Raw genomic sequence first — 13,512 nt, 5'->3', positions numbered from 1 at the left:
TCTTTTTTTTTTTTTTTTTTTCTTTTTTTTTCCCCAATATTATGTAGCTACTTGATGATAGAATCCTTTTTCTGCCAGATATTGATGCATCATCAATATTCTGCTATGGAATTTATTTTCTCCCCAGATTTTTGCATTTCAAGCATGAAAAGTACAAAATCATAAGTACTATCAAGAATTACTAAAGCACTCATGAATTTTTCACACTGTTATACCCTAGTACAAATATTCAAGATAACCAAAATACTGAAGGAAATTCATGTTCAGTCCCTGTGATACAGTACTCCAGTTCCTGAGGGAGAATTGCTCCTATGCTATGGAGTCGGCACCAAGTGAAGAGCTCTTGCTCTGTATACTTTCATCACATAGAGAATTTCTGGAGATTTTAGCTATTATCCTGTCTGATGGAACAAAGAAAGTATGAGGAGAACAGAGACACCTCACTGTGTGGGTGTCCATCTCTTTTTGCTGCATCCTTCATAGCAGTGTGTGGTTTGGTAGGCAGCAGAGGCAGCACAAGGCTTATCAGAAACAAAGTCTCAGAAAAATTCCCAAGCAACTGCCTATACCTATGGACACATGGGTTGTTTTCTAATCTGTTAGAAAGATTTCCACACAAATGCCATCATGTAAAAAGGCCAGACCTTCGCTTAACTGAATTTCCTTGCTAGAAGCTCTGTATATTTAACAGGAGTGAAACACTGAATTTTATCCACTCCAAAACTATCTATGGGAATGATCTGAAATGATACATATGGGTAACTCGAATGGGTTGCCAATATAAAACCTTTAAAGCTCTTCTGAAGTTTTTTTGTAATTTAAACTGGTGGTTTAAAACAACAGAAAATGGGATCCTATAATAGTAAGGGAGAGGCAATCTGAGCTGCAAGTGTTGCTACCTGAACTATAATTAAGACACCAATTTCATGTGATGTTAGAAAGCTGTTCTTTTCTCTAGCATTTGTACAAGCTTCCAAATAGGTTTAGAGAACAAATTAGAGTCTTGTTGCCCCAGTACCTCTCACACTGCACAGTCACTTAAACATGCATTACTAATAGGTATAATTTCCCCCTCACTTTGCACAGGTATAACTGATTCCACAAGTGGGATGTAGTGAAGGATCACACCCACTGTGCTGATTAAATCAGCTAAGTGCAATGTACATCTCCCCCTGGCTGCACTTCCTGGCACAACTAATTCCTTCTATTGAACCTTTGGGAATTAGGCCAGGACATATGCACAGATGGTTCCTCAAATCAGGAATTCACTTCCCCTTATGTCTAACTGAGCCAGAATCTGAGTACTCGAATCGCTATATTACACAAGTATATGAAATGAAGTGTGTCAAGTGCCCACTCACTGTGTTGAGTCTGTGTAAATTAGAATGGCATAGCGCTGCTTGAAAAAAATCCCGCTTATAAGGGCTTACAGAAGTCATGATCATTGGGCATTGATGGAATATTGACCTCCATTTCAAAATATCTCCTGCTTTATAGATGTGAATTTAGGCCCACACAGTTTCTCTATATGTAACAAGGATTTTTGCCACTAAGAGAAATCCCTGCCTTCCAATTAGGAGCAGCATCATGGAGAAGCTTTGCCTCAAGTCAGAATCCTGCCTCACGATCTGATCTTCAGAATATAAACAGCAGGAATATGCACTTAGTAGAAAATGTGGTATGAGTATTTATACATGAATATAAGCATGATCTGAAGAACAGTTTCCCAAGGGACTGCATTCTGGTTAAAAATTTAAATAGATGTTACTGAAGAAACTGTTGAACTGATTATCATATCTGTAGACTACATCTAGCTATCTATATATACTGACATAGAGGAATGGAAGATATATACATATTCATAGGGTGGAGGGGAGAGAGAAACGATGTCTAAATATATTAAGGATGACTTGTGCTCTTCAATGTAAGAAGATTATTTTTGCCAGGGAAATACTGTATTTCCTTAACAGTAAAAAACACTAGGTATTTTCTAGACACATATAACAATGTATATAAACCATAGAATGGGTAGGACTGTAATATTTCTAGTGAAAAGCTAAAATAATCCAACCTTATCTAATTAGAGTGCCAAACATTAAGTACTTAGGTATGTCCTGTCACAAAGAAGCTGCCAGGTTACATTATCATTCATTTCCAGAAAAGTCCAGAAGTATATCAGTCTTCCAAACAACAATCTGGCAGTCTGAGAACCTCCATAGCCACAGTAGGCAACATTGGATAGAGAAGAACCAGAACTCAGGGAACAAGGATGAGGTAATAATGAAAAAAATAACAATTTACCAAGTGAGAACTAGTGAATAACACTGTGCTAAGTATCAATTCTGGTCATTTTTAACTAAAATAGTGTCTTAGCTTGACAGCTTCATGCAGGCATCACACCAGGAGTGAAAATCACCTCAGGCACAAAGATAATCTGAAAATGACATAGTGTTTTAGCTGGCCCCAACTAAAGAACAGAGAAGACCATGAATAAAGTCAGAAATAAAACAAATATGAATAAAAACAGTGCTGAGGCAAGATTCCATTTTAAGAGGTTACGGTTTTAAGTCATGAAAAGTGGGATTAAAGCAAAGTACTGCCAAGTCTATGTCTCACAGAGGGCTTAATATACTTTACCTTTTGTATGTACATTTTCTGACAACTGGTATTAGGTCCTAAATTGTACATCTTTGGTATTTCATTACTTTGAATGCTTCTGTAGCATTTTGTATTTGATCATTTCCAGAGTACATGCCTTAATTTAAACCACACGTCTTGAAGGCCAGCTGTTACATCATTACATTGCTTGTATAGGCAACATTTAGCACCACACTTCTCTGGGGCAATCTTGCTTTCCTTACTGCTTTATTTATAATTGTTCATATTACTCAAAGGCTGGAGGAAATATTGAATACATTACAGAATTATTGGCTTGCCTCATCACACAGCCTTTCCTACAATATACTGGTGAAAAATCATCAGTCCATCCCCCTTCCCAAAATCCCAACCAAGGAATATAAGTAATAAAAATTTGTCACTCTGGTTTTAATGTTATTCCTTTCTCTAGTAAGATTTCCTGAAGTAGTGGAATTTACTCCACAGCACAACATTTACAGCACTAATAGGCTTTCAGATTAGAAAGCAACATGTAATTTTAATAGAATTTACATAAACTTAATAGTTATTCAGACTGGACAACTCTGAGCTGCCGGGCAAGTTATACTGGGTGCTCAAGTCCTACTCACTTTGCAAAAATCTTAAAGCTTGTCAAGAATATAGAGGTTTATTTAGTTGAGCTTCCTGTAGAATGTTTGAGATTCTACAAGGTGTGAAAATAAGGTCTGCCAAAATAGTGCTGTGGGTTTTGCTACAAGTATCAGAAACCGACAAAAAGTGTTTCCCTTCAATATGGTTCTGCAGTGGCTAGAATTATTTACATACAGATGCATTAGAAAAGACAGGCCTTACATGAAGAAAAGTTATTAACATTTGTGAGAGAATGAAATCATCTAGAACAAATACATCACTTTCTAGATTTTAGAACACGTAGAAATATGTTATTTCTAATTGGTTAGGAAGATCAGTATTAAAAAACAAAACAAAATAAAAAAAAGCAGTAGGAATTGTGTTCAACAGTATAGAAAATTCTTCCACCTGGATTGTCTCTGGTTTGTGTAGCAAAAGCTGTGTTGGGACACTGCTGTCACTGTGTGTAAATGGACTGTCCTCAGAGAGTGTCATTGAGATGACAGAGATTTCAAAGTAATGACTCATTGCTGCAGAATGGATCAAGGCCTTCACACGTTAGTTAGCATTTTAAAAGCTCATGTGCATTACATTTTGAACAAAATATGTGTTTAATTTAAATAAGTGCATAAAATGTAAAAATATTAGTGTAATAGTTTGCGATACAAAAAACACTACTTCCATTAAAAGAAACAGCTAAATAAATCTCAGTGGAGACCAGATAATCTCCACCAAGTTTCCTAGGGAAAACAGTAAAACACTGTTTGTGAAAATCATCTAAAAAACTGAAAGACTGGAGTTACTTCCTCTTTCTGATATAAACGCATACTTGTGTGTTATTCACACCACTTGGTGCAGTTGCACACATGGTTATTGCAGAAGGAGTCTCTGCACGAAGTCTTTGCAGCACACCCCAGTCTGGGTCAGCTGGATTTACTGTTCATTTTGCCAGTATTGGTGCCAAGCTGTAGATTTGGCTCTAACACCTTTGAACAGCAGTGCTGTCTACTATACTAGATTGTGTTATTTTCTGTTCTATTGAGTAAAAGATCCTACAAGGCATGAGCGATAAAACCAACAAAACAGACAAACAGACGCGCCCAAGTACAGGACAAAAATTATGGGCAAAAAAATATGAAAGAAGAAGTTAACTAGGATCTGATATATCTGCTCAGCTACTCCCCAGGATGGTCTGCTGCAGCTGCAACTCAAAAAGAAGCAAGAACAGAGAGAAAATAACCAAATTTTATTTTGGTTCTGAGCTAATCTTTTCTAACTTTTTATGTTGTCACATATTTTTGGCTTTATATTTCCCATCTCTACTTTCTGGTAATTTGTTGATTCACTAAAGCAATACAGTAACACTGAACATGAAGACAGCCTTTTCCCTGAGACTGTTTGCTTTGAAGTAACACAACTACTGCTTTAAGTTATCTTGACAATAATGCAGAAGGGGAAAAAATAAATGGTTTTGAAAAACCCATGTTAAGAAATTGGTTGCCCAAACTGATAAAATAGACATTCTCCAGGAAGTTAGTAGATTTACTACAGAGATGAAGAATGAGGCTGACTTCAGTCCTTGTGCTCCTGGTCAATGTTGTTTAGCACATAAAATACACATGTAAGACAAGTTTATCTTATTAAGATTAAGGGGGTAATCAAACAACATCTACTTGTTGAAACTGGTTGCTCATGATCAATCAGATCTTCCTGTAAGTCCCAAATAGACAATTTGCTTTTTAAGTTTCTAGTTTCCTTATAAAGCAATGAAATTAAAAGCCAGTTAATCCCTGCTGTATGGACATTGATATTGGAGGGAAAAAAAAGGAAAAAAAATAAGCACCAGCTGAAAAATGATCTCTGAAGTTTCTTCTGTGACTAAATTCAAATGGATTCTTATGGGATAAATGAAAATTTTAATCATATCTGAAAACAGAGCTTTCTCTGTTAAGGAGCAGTACTGATCTAAGGAGAACATACATTAGCCACAGAGTCTCTTAGATATCTCCGGGAAAGCATCTTACTCTGGATTTGCAAACCCTCTTCTGTTTGAGTTTGGGAATTATCTCTGGACCACATTTCATAGAATTGCAATGAAGTATTTTGCAGCCTGGGGTTTTGCAGTTCTTTTGCAATCAAGATTTCCCAGGAGTGCTCTAATCTGAAGCAAAGATGAAATCCAGGGGTTTTTTTTTTAGCTTAGAAGAAATACATCAAAATCTGAAGCTTTGCTTTATTCCTGAATCCTGAAGAGAAGTATCTACGCATCTGCAAGATGTGATGAAGTGGTAAATTAGAAGCCTGCTGTGCTATGCAAATAGATTACCCTTGAAATCTGAAATTCAGGTTACATAAGTGAACATGCATGACTTTCATATATACTTCAGGCATAGAATAGGAAAGTCCTAGACAACATCTAGAAATTCTATGACCTTATTTTACACATTATTCTACTTCAGTATCTTTTTATTTTACAGGAGACTATGTAGTCATGTCTGTTTACTTTAACCTGAGCAGGAGAATGGGTTATTTCACTATTCAGACCTACATTCCCTGCACACTTATTGTTGTGTTGTCCTGGGTCTCCTTCTGGATTAACAAGGATGCGGTTCCAGCCAGAACATCACTGGGTGAGTTGTTTTACTTCCTTATTCTATTCAGCATTATGATGCTAAACTGACACCAGTTTCTAAATGCAAGAGGGGAGAATTTAATATAACTTCCTCCCATTTAGAATAATGTAATCACTTCCAAGGAGTAACAGCACTTAGACCATATTTCTCTCTCTTCCATTTAACCATGTCACAACCTAAGCTAGGAGTACTGGAGATCATCTCCAATAAAATCTTTTGCTTCTTTTCTGATCGCCCTTTCCGATTTTTTAATAAACATCAAAAAGAATTGAATAAATACCACAAAAGAAACAATCTCTCTGGCTGTGTGATGCAGTGGTGGAAAGTGAGGAATGTGGTACCAGCCTTCAGAGGTCAAATGTGTCCTTCAGACCACAAACTCAACTGAATTTGCCCATATCTAAAAGGGGAAATGCAATTAATCTGAATTAGCACTTTCTACACAGTTAGCAGCTCTGACAAAAATAAAGGAGCTACCAAGTTCAGCCCCCTCACACAAACCAGATGTATCTGTAAGAACTAGCAGTGCAGAAACCCAACTATGGAGATAGAAACACTGTTTTCTACTTTGGAATTAAATTGGTGCTACTTACAATTGTTTTAGTTTTTCCTTCTGCATTTTCATTTCCTCGCAGAACTACAGAACAGAGCACTGGAGGGAGGGAAAGCATTTTCATTACAGATTTCCCTTGAAAGAAATACAGGAGTAGAGGACCAACAGCCCCAAGACATAATGCTTTAAATGTTTTATTGCTTTTTTTCACTCTCTCTAAAACAAGGACATAAAATGTACTTTAAAGTATAAAACGAATAAAGGCATTCAGCTGTTATTTTTGTTTTTGCTTAGACATACAATCTAGACCAGTCTTTCTGTTGAGAACTTGACTATTCATACCTCTGAGATAAAATCAGTGGTTATGAAATTTGCCATAAAAATATGATGAATTTTAACTGTTCTGATGCATTTTTAATGTTATTTACACCATGGGACAGGGAATAGTCTTCTGAAAGGAGAAGGGAAGGTGATGCATATCCTAGTACTTCTTGGTTATGAGCTACAGTCAGTTCTGAAGACCAGAGGAGGCACTGCTGAGAGAAATCTGACCTCACAGTGTGACAACAGTATGGAGTCCTGAAAGGCTCTCTTCCAGCTTTAGTTGCAAGAAATTGCTTAAATAAGCAGCAACAGAGAATTTGTGTGGGAATTTGGGGATAGTATTTTTACTTACAACAAGAATGCATTAATGTAAGAGAAAGGAAACAAAGTCATGCTTACATGGCACATATACAAATAAACGCACAATTTGACCTTAAAATTAAATTTTCATCTGGATTACATGCTTCCTTAAGAATTTTCATAATTTCTATCATCTCATATAATGACTGCAAATGCATTTCTTACTGGCATTGTTGCCACTACTGATACAAATTCCATAAAAGAAACATCCTGAACATCATGGAAAGGTTTAGATTGGCCTATAGGGTACTTTGAACGTGACAGGTATATATTTTCTCCACCACGACCTCTCAATCTGTTACAAAAAGTTTTTTCCTTTCTAACAGTTTAAGAATTTGAGAACATAAACCCTACAACTAAATTTCTTAATTAAAAATGAATTAAGAATGCCTAAAAACAAAACTATAAAGCTAAAAAGATGAATTAAACACATTTCTTAGAATCAGAATCCATCTAATGAAAGAATTCAGCAGGGCAACGCTTGCAATGACTATGCAAAAATGATTCACACTCCCTGTTCATCCTTGAAGCTCTCACTAAATCCACATTTCCCCGCTTGGGATAGGCTGGTATTTTTGCTATCTGTCAGAGCTGTGGGCATCCTTTAGAAACAGTCAGAGAGAGAAATGGCAAGATGCCTTTGTTATGTGAACTTAAAACATTTCTGATATTTTCTGTCTGTCTACCAGGTATTACAACTGTCCTGACAATGACCACCCTAAGTACAATTGCTCGTAAATCTCTTCCAAAAGTCTCCTATGTGACAGCAATGGATCTTTTTGTGTCAGTCTGCTTTATTTTTGTTTTCTCTGCACTGGTGGAATATGGAACTTTGCATTACTTTGTCAGCAACAGAAAGCCAAGCAAGGATAAAGACAAAAAGAAGAAAAATCCAGTATGTATCTTTTTACCAGTAAGGTATAAAATTAAATTACATTCTCTGAAGGAATATTTACACCTCTCTTTATGCCTGTACTCTCATTTGATAGTTTGCTATTACATATCTACTCTTCTTCTGTATTAATGGGAATACAATCATCTACTTTGATAATAAAAACTTATATATCACAGTTGTCTAGATGCCAGAGAAACAAATTTATTAAAACAAGGACCCTTTTTGCCAAATTGTTCTACAAATAACTATCAATGAAATTATTATATTATATATATAATATATATATATATATATATTATATATAAAGGTAGAACTTTTGCTGTGACCTTTATGGAAGAACTCTCAGTTTCTCTGTTTAAGTTTAATCAATATTCTCTGCTATTAACTTAAATTGGTATGATTCTGCTTTTTGTAATGTTACATTCAAACTATGGACTGTGCTTTCTTTCTAATTCCCCTGTAAGCCTCTGTTTCCTTTTTATTGTTTCCTTATCTTCTTTTTCTTGTATTTTCTCTCTCCATTATCTATTTATCTCCTTTTGAAGGTGATTTAACACCATTTTGCAATGTTACTTATGGATGCATGCTACCCAACAATAAATAATGTATATAATAACCACAGTAAAAAGAAAAGTCCCAGGAACACCCTTAGTAGATTTCTAGGACTGTCCTCAGGTAGGGAAAAAATATTGTCTTATTTTGTCCAGGACAGACATTGCTTTTTGCTGCTGACTTAGAAGTATGTTGTCTAGAAACAGTGAGGTAAAAAGAATGAGTGTAGAAAATTACAGGAAACAAAAGCAGCCTGATTGTCCTCAAAGAAGAATCAAATATGCATCTGCAAGATGCACAAGCATTCTACATTAGTTAAGAATATTTTCAAATCCACTTCAGACATCTAGGAAATAATAAAAGTGTCTGGATTTGCTCTGCTAATATCCTACTTAAGATATTCTCTCTTACTTGTAACACACCAAGAAAGAACAAATTAGCAAAAATGTATTAATTAAAGTAGCTTTCATTACACTTTCTTGTCATAATTTCATTTTTAAAGCTTGCTGAGAAATACACTCAAAGAAAATTGCAGATATATGCTGCAGTAGGTAAACAGACTGCTAACATCCCTATTACTATACAGGAAGAATTTTCACATTATTATGTATGGTGAATTTGGATTTCATCCTAGGCACGTTTTGATCAAAAAGCACTTTTGGAAAGTGACACATACTTTTCTGTCTTAAGTTGAAATAAATGGCTGCTTATGTGAACCTGTGTCATAGTCAATTAAGAGAGCAAAGATTAACTACCTCAAATTTAGTTACCTTGCTTAGAGATTAGTTGCTCTGTACACTATTTATCTGGGACAATCCTGGGACAAATAGAAATAATAGTTCTTCAAATCTAAACCCGGAGTCTAGAAAACTTTAAAGTTGAGGCTTCAGTACTCAGTATTCAGGTAGTTTTCTCTAAAATTTGAGTTCATAAACTGAATTGTCTCTTCTTTCAAATAATCTTTTATGTTGATAAAAGACTGGAATACCCTGAAAAGATCTAAAAGGAGCTTGCTACACTTTGTCTTTGTCCTGGATGTAGTTACAAGTCAGAGATAAGATGAAGATGTGTGGGTTTTATAGCACAGATAATTGTTTAAATGGTTGTTACCCCAAACCTTCTATAAGTTTAGTTCTTTTTGACTTACTATGTTTTAGAAACATCTTTTTAATTTACATTATTTTTTTCTCTTTCTTTCTTTCCTTCTTTTCTTTAATTTAAACCAAAACCCTCTGATTCTCTTTTCTGTCTACAAAATGAAAGCTTCTTCGGATGTTTTCCTTCAAGGTATAATGTTTTTTGGAATGGAAATTCACTGCATGCGACTGCTGAATTTAACTATTAGAGCTTATATGAGAGTGCTGTTGTTTGTTTGTTTTCTTAAATTAGACATCTAAGCATTCTACTCTAGGTAACTTCCTAATTAAGTAGAATGGTTATGCTTCTCTAAATAGTACGTAGTGTTGATTCAGCAGCCCAATTATCGATTCACAATGATTTTGAACTTACACTAAGTTCAAGAATGACCAACATTATTGGATCACATGAATTAAGAGAGTTGCTGTTCAAAACATTTTGCTTCTCTCTTTGTTAGTTGCCCATGGGATCCAATGCCACCAACTACACCAGAAGCTGCAATACACCCTTTTAGAACTCAGCTCTGATCCCTCAGTTTATGCCTTAACTTCAAGTTGTAAAACTAAATCTGTTTGTGATGTTGATGTGAACAAAATTCCGGGTGATCACTCAAATGCTGTTCCTTATGCAAAAAATGTCAGAGTTTTGAAAGGGTTTAAGATGCACATATTTTTTAATGCTGTCACTTGACCAACACACTTAGCTAATTAGCAAATATATCTAACTGTGTAATATGTCTAAATCTTATCTTCATTCAGAAATGCAGAGATTTTGTCCAAAAAAAAAAAAAAAAAAAATTAAAAAAAAACACCTTAAAATGAAAGCCAAGAATTGCACATGCTCATGGAATGAAACTGTAATTATTTTACCACAATAAGTATCTGCAGGAAATTTTAAGACTCCTCATACTAGTGTTCACTAGTGCTTAACTGCATTTTAGATGCATAACTCACTCAAAACACTCCAATAAATGTACATCTGCCATATAAAATTGGGTACATGATGAACCTTCTAGTTGGTGATCACTAGTAGACAGTGAACTGCATACATTCAAACTAACTACTGGGGAGTCTTACCAAAATTTTCCTAACCTTGTTAAAAAACACTTTAATTTTGCCTTCTTTCCATACATATATATTTGCACAATCCAGCCCTGTATCACAAATAATCCTGCATTTCCAACTGATTATTTCCGTTCCGCCCATGTGCAGCACCCAAACTGCCTTCATATATCAAGCAGTTATGTGAAATATAAAACAAAAGCAATTCCAAATATCATCAGTTATATTTCCGTTTCCTTTAACCTCTATTATTTACTTAGTCTATCATTAAAGCTAACTGCTCTCAGCTGTCAACTTGATCTTGATTTGTGCTGCTTTCCTGTAAAGTTAGTGTACGATGCAACTGATTTAAACTGATTTTTAAGTTCAAGGTAATATTACCAGATTCCCATATACCCCCGCAGAACCATCATTCACATGTTGACCATTAGTTTCTGTTTCCTGTTGGTCTGGTGATAATAACAGAGTTTCTCCCTCCTGCCATCTTTTTCTTTTCTTCCATTCCACCCTAGGCACCCACAATTGACATCCGACCTCGATCAGCTACTATTCAAATGAACAATGCTACACACCTCCAAGAAAGGGATGAAGAATACGGGTACGAGTGTCTCGATGGCAAGGACTGTGCTAGTTTTTTTTGCTGCTTTGAGGATTGTCGAACAGGAGCATGGAGGCATGGAAGAATACATATCCGCATTGCCAAAATGGACTCCTATGCCCGCATCTTCTTCCCCACTGCCTTCTGTTTGTTTAACTTGGTGTATTGGGTATCATATCTTTACCTTTAAAAGCAGAAGGAGATCAGTGATACGGGCCTTACTCACTAAATTTCTTAGAGAGATGGTTTCCAAAGTCCACTTGAAGTACTGATGATGCGCTTTATAGTGGTCTGAAATCTTTAGTGCCATAACCCAGTAAATACCAATTATATCATTTATCCAAAAATTTCCATCAGGTTATTGTGAATTAAATGTCCATTCAACATATTAAAATATCTCCAAAATCTCATAAGCAGATAATATTCAGCTATACCTGATGGAATAAGGAGAAACAGGGCAGACAGGGCAAGGGGAGCACAGCAACATCACTTAATAGTTGGCGCTGCCATTTAAAACAGGAGTGACAGAGAGGAGAATTCCCAGGTAAAGTACTGTACAGTTTGTTAACATTGGCTATAATTATGTTATAGCTTTATTCTTTGTGGGCTTTTCTTTTTGGAAGAGTCATCTCTCACTTTGAATATGTATTAATAAGCTAGGAAAATAACTTTTACTCCCATCCAGATAGGAGCAGACCTTTCCCTATGCCATCCCTTTAAGAGCACATGTACAATGCTGTAAATATTTCAGTACCTTGTAGTACATAAAGTCTAGTGCATGCATCTTTTGGGGGCCAAAATAAATGAAACAAAGGTACCATAAAGTATTGTCTTTTATTTTGTGTCTCTGGCTGTGCTATTGTAACTGAAATGTGAATAAAAATCATATTTTTTTCCTTGAAAAATGTCCCCTTTCCCTCATGCATGGAAGATCCAAGCAGACAGCACTTTCATGTAAGACATTAGAGAAGCCTTAAGGATTCAAATAAATAACATGTAGACAAATCTGTATGGCCAATATAATAGCTCATAAAGTATACTGTACATGTCTGCTGCAGTTGTAGCCTTCATTTTCCATTGATAATGTTGCTATATTTCAAATGAATTTCCAGTAATTATACACTGCAAGATCAGCTTCTGAATTTAATCCATGTGTTTCCTTTGTTCTTCTCCCATGCTGAAGTACTCACACAATGCTTTTCTTCTTTTCTTTTCCCCCTCCTTTAGTCCAATCCAAGAAATAGGTTTGTTTTTTTTCTAGATATTATTTTTTACATAAGAACTTCATTTTTAAATGTTTGTATTGTGTATACGCATACAGTTCTCTGCCCATTCATGTCCTTGATCAGCAATAGCTGCTGCCAGTGCTGCTTTTCACTCCGTAAGTACCTTTACTAAGAAACCCTCACACCATAGCTAGCACACAGATAGATATCCTTGAAAATAAAAGGGAACAAAGAGTGTCTTGGCTAATAAATCATATGTACGCAGTTTATGTGTATTCAAAACCTTCAGCCCTCCTGGGTGAATCTTGAAACCCACTTATTCACTAGTTTCCAGCACTTGTATGATGCTCAATTATGCAACTTTAAGCACATGTACATATGACTGACTTTTTTCTTTTTCTTTTTAAATTGTCAAAGATATAAAATGTCACCTCCTGAAAAGTGGGTTTGCAGATTGAAATGGGAGATATTTAATTATCATTACAGAATTACTAATAGCTAAAATGGAGGAAAATGAAAGTTTTCCGATGTTTGTATAGTTTTGGAAATAAAAAAATGTATAAAAGAAAAAAAGGAATAACTCAATCATCAATTGCTTCTCGTCCAATGTATTTGAAAATCTTTTAATAAAGGAATTGCACACACCTGTGGACTTTTTCCAATAAAACTGCTGCACTCAGCTCCAGAGTTTTCTTTTGATTAGTTTGTTAAAAGCACACATCAAGGACTAGACTGGGCTCTAAGAAGTTTGATTCATCAGCTGCCGAAATATAAAGTGACAATAATCCTCATAACTCTCTAATTTGACTCATTTTATATTCAAATGGCCCACTCACATTTTCATGGTTGGAGACTAAGTCTTTAAAAGCATTGTGAAGATTACCTTATTCTACAAAATATATATATATATTATATAAAAATAAAAAT

At 35.3% G+C, this 13,512-nt stretch overlaps 1 protein-coding gene across 1 annotated transcript in view; it reads left to right on the top strand.

The window, feature by feature from the left end:
- GABRG2 (gamma-aminobutyric acid type A receptor subunit gamma2) overlaps nucleotides 1-13,266 on the top strand; it is a 68,865-nt gene extending 55,599 nt beyond the window's left edge. The window contains exons 9-10 of the mRNA XM_015876420.2: nucleotides 9,827-9,850; nucleotides 11,274-13,266. Coding sequence (XP_015731906.2) covers nucleotides 9,827-9,850; nucleotides 11,274-11,549 — 300 coding nt within the window. The 3' untranslated portion in view covers nucleotides 11,550-13,266. The remainder of the gene's footprint in view (nucleotides 1-9,826; nucleotides 9,851-11,273) is intronic.
- Nucleotides 13,267-13,512: the final 246 nt, after the last annotated feature.

The sequence above is a fragment of the Coturnix japonica genome, chromosome 13 (genome assembly GCF_001577835.2).
Source record: "Coturnix japonica isolate 7356 chromosome 13, Coturnix japonica 2.1, whole genome shotgun sequence".
Classification (NCBI taxonomy): domain Eukaryota; kingdom Metazoa; phylum Chordata; class Aves; order Galliformes; family Phasianidae; genus Coturnix; species Coturnix japonica.
Note: the sequence above shows the minus strand (reverse complement) of the source record. Positions and strands in the feature narration are given on the sequence as shown.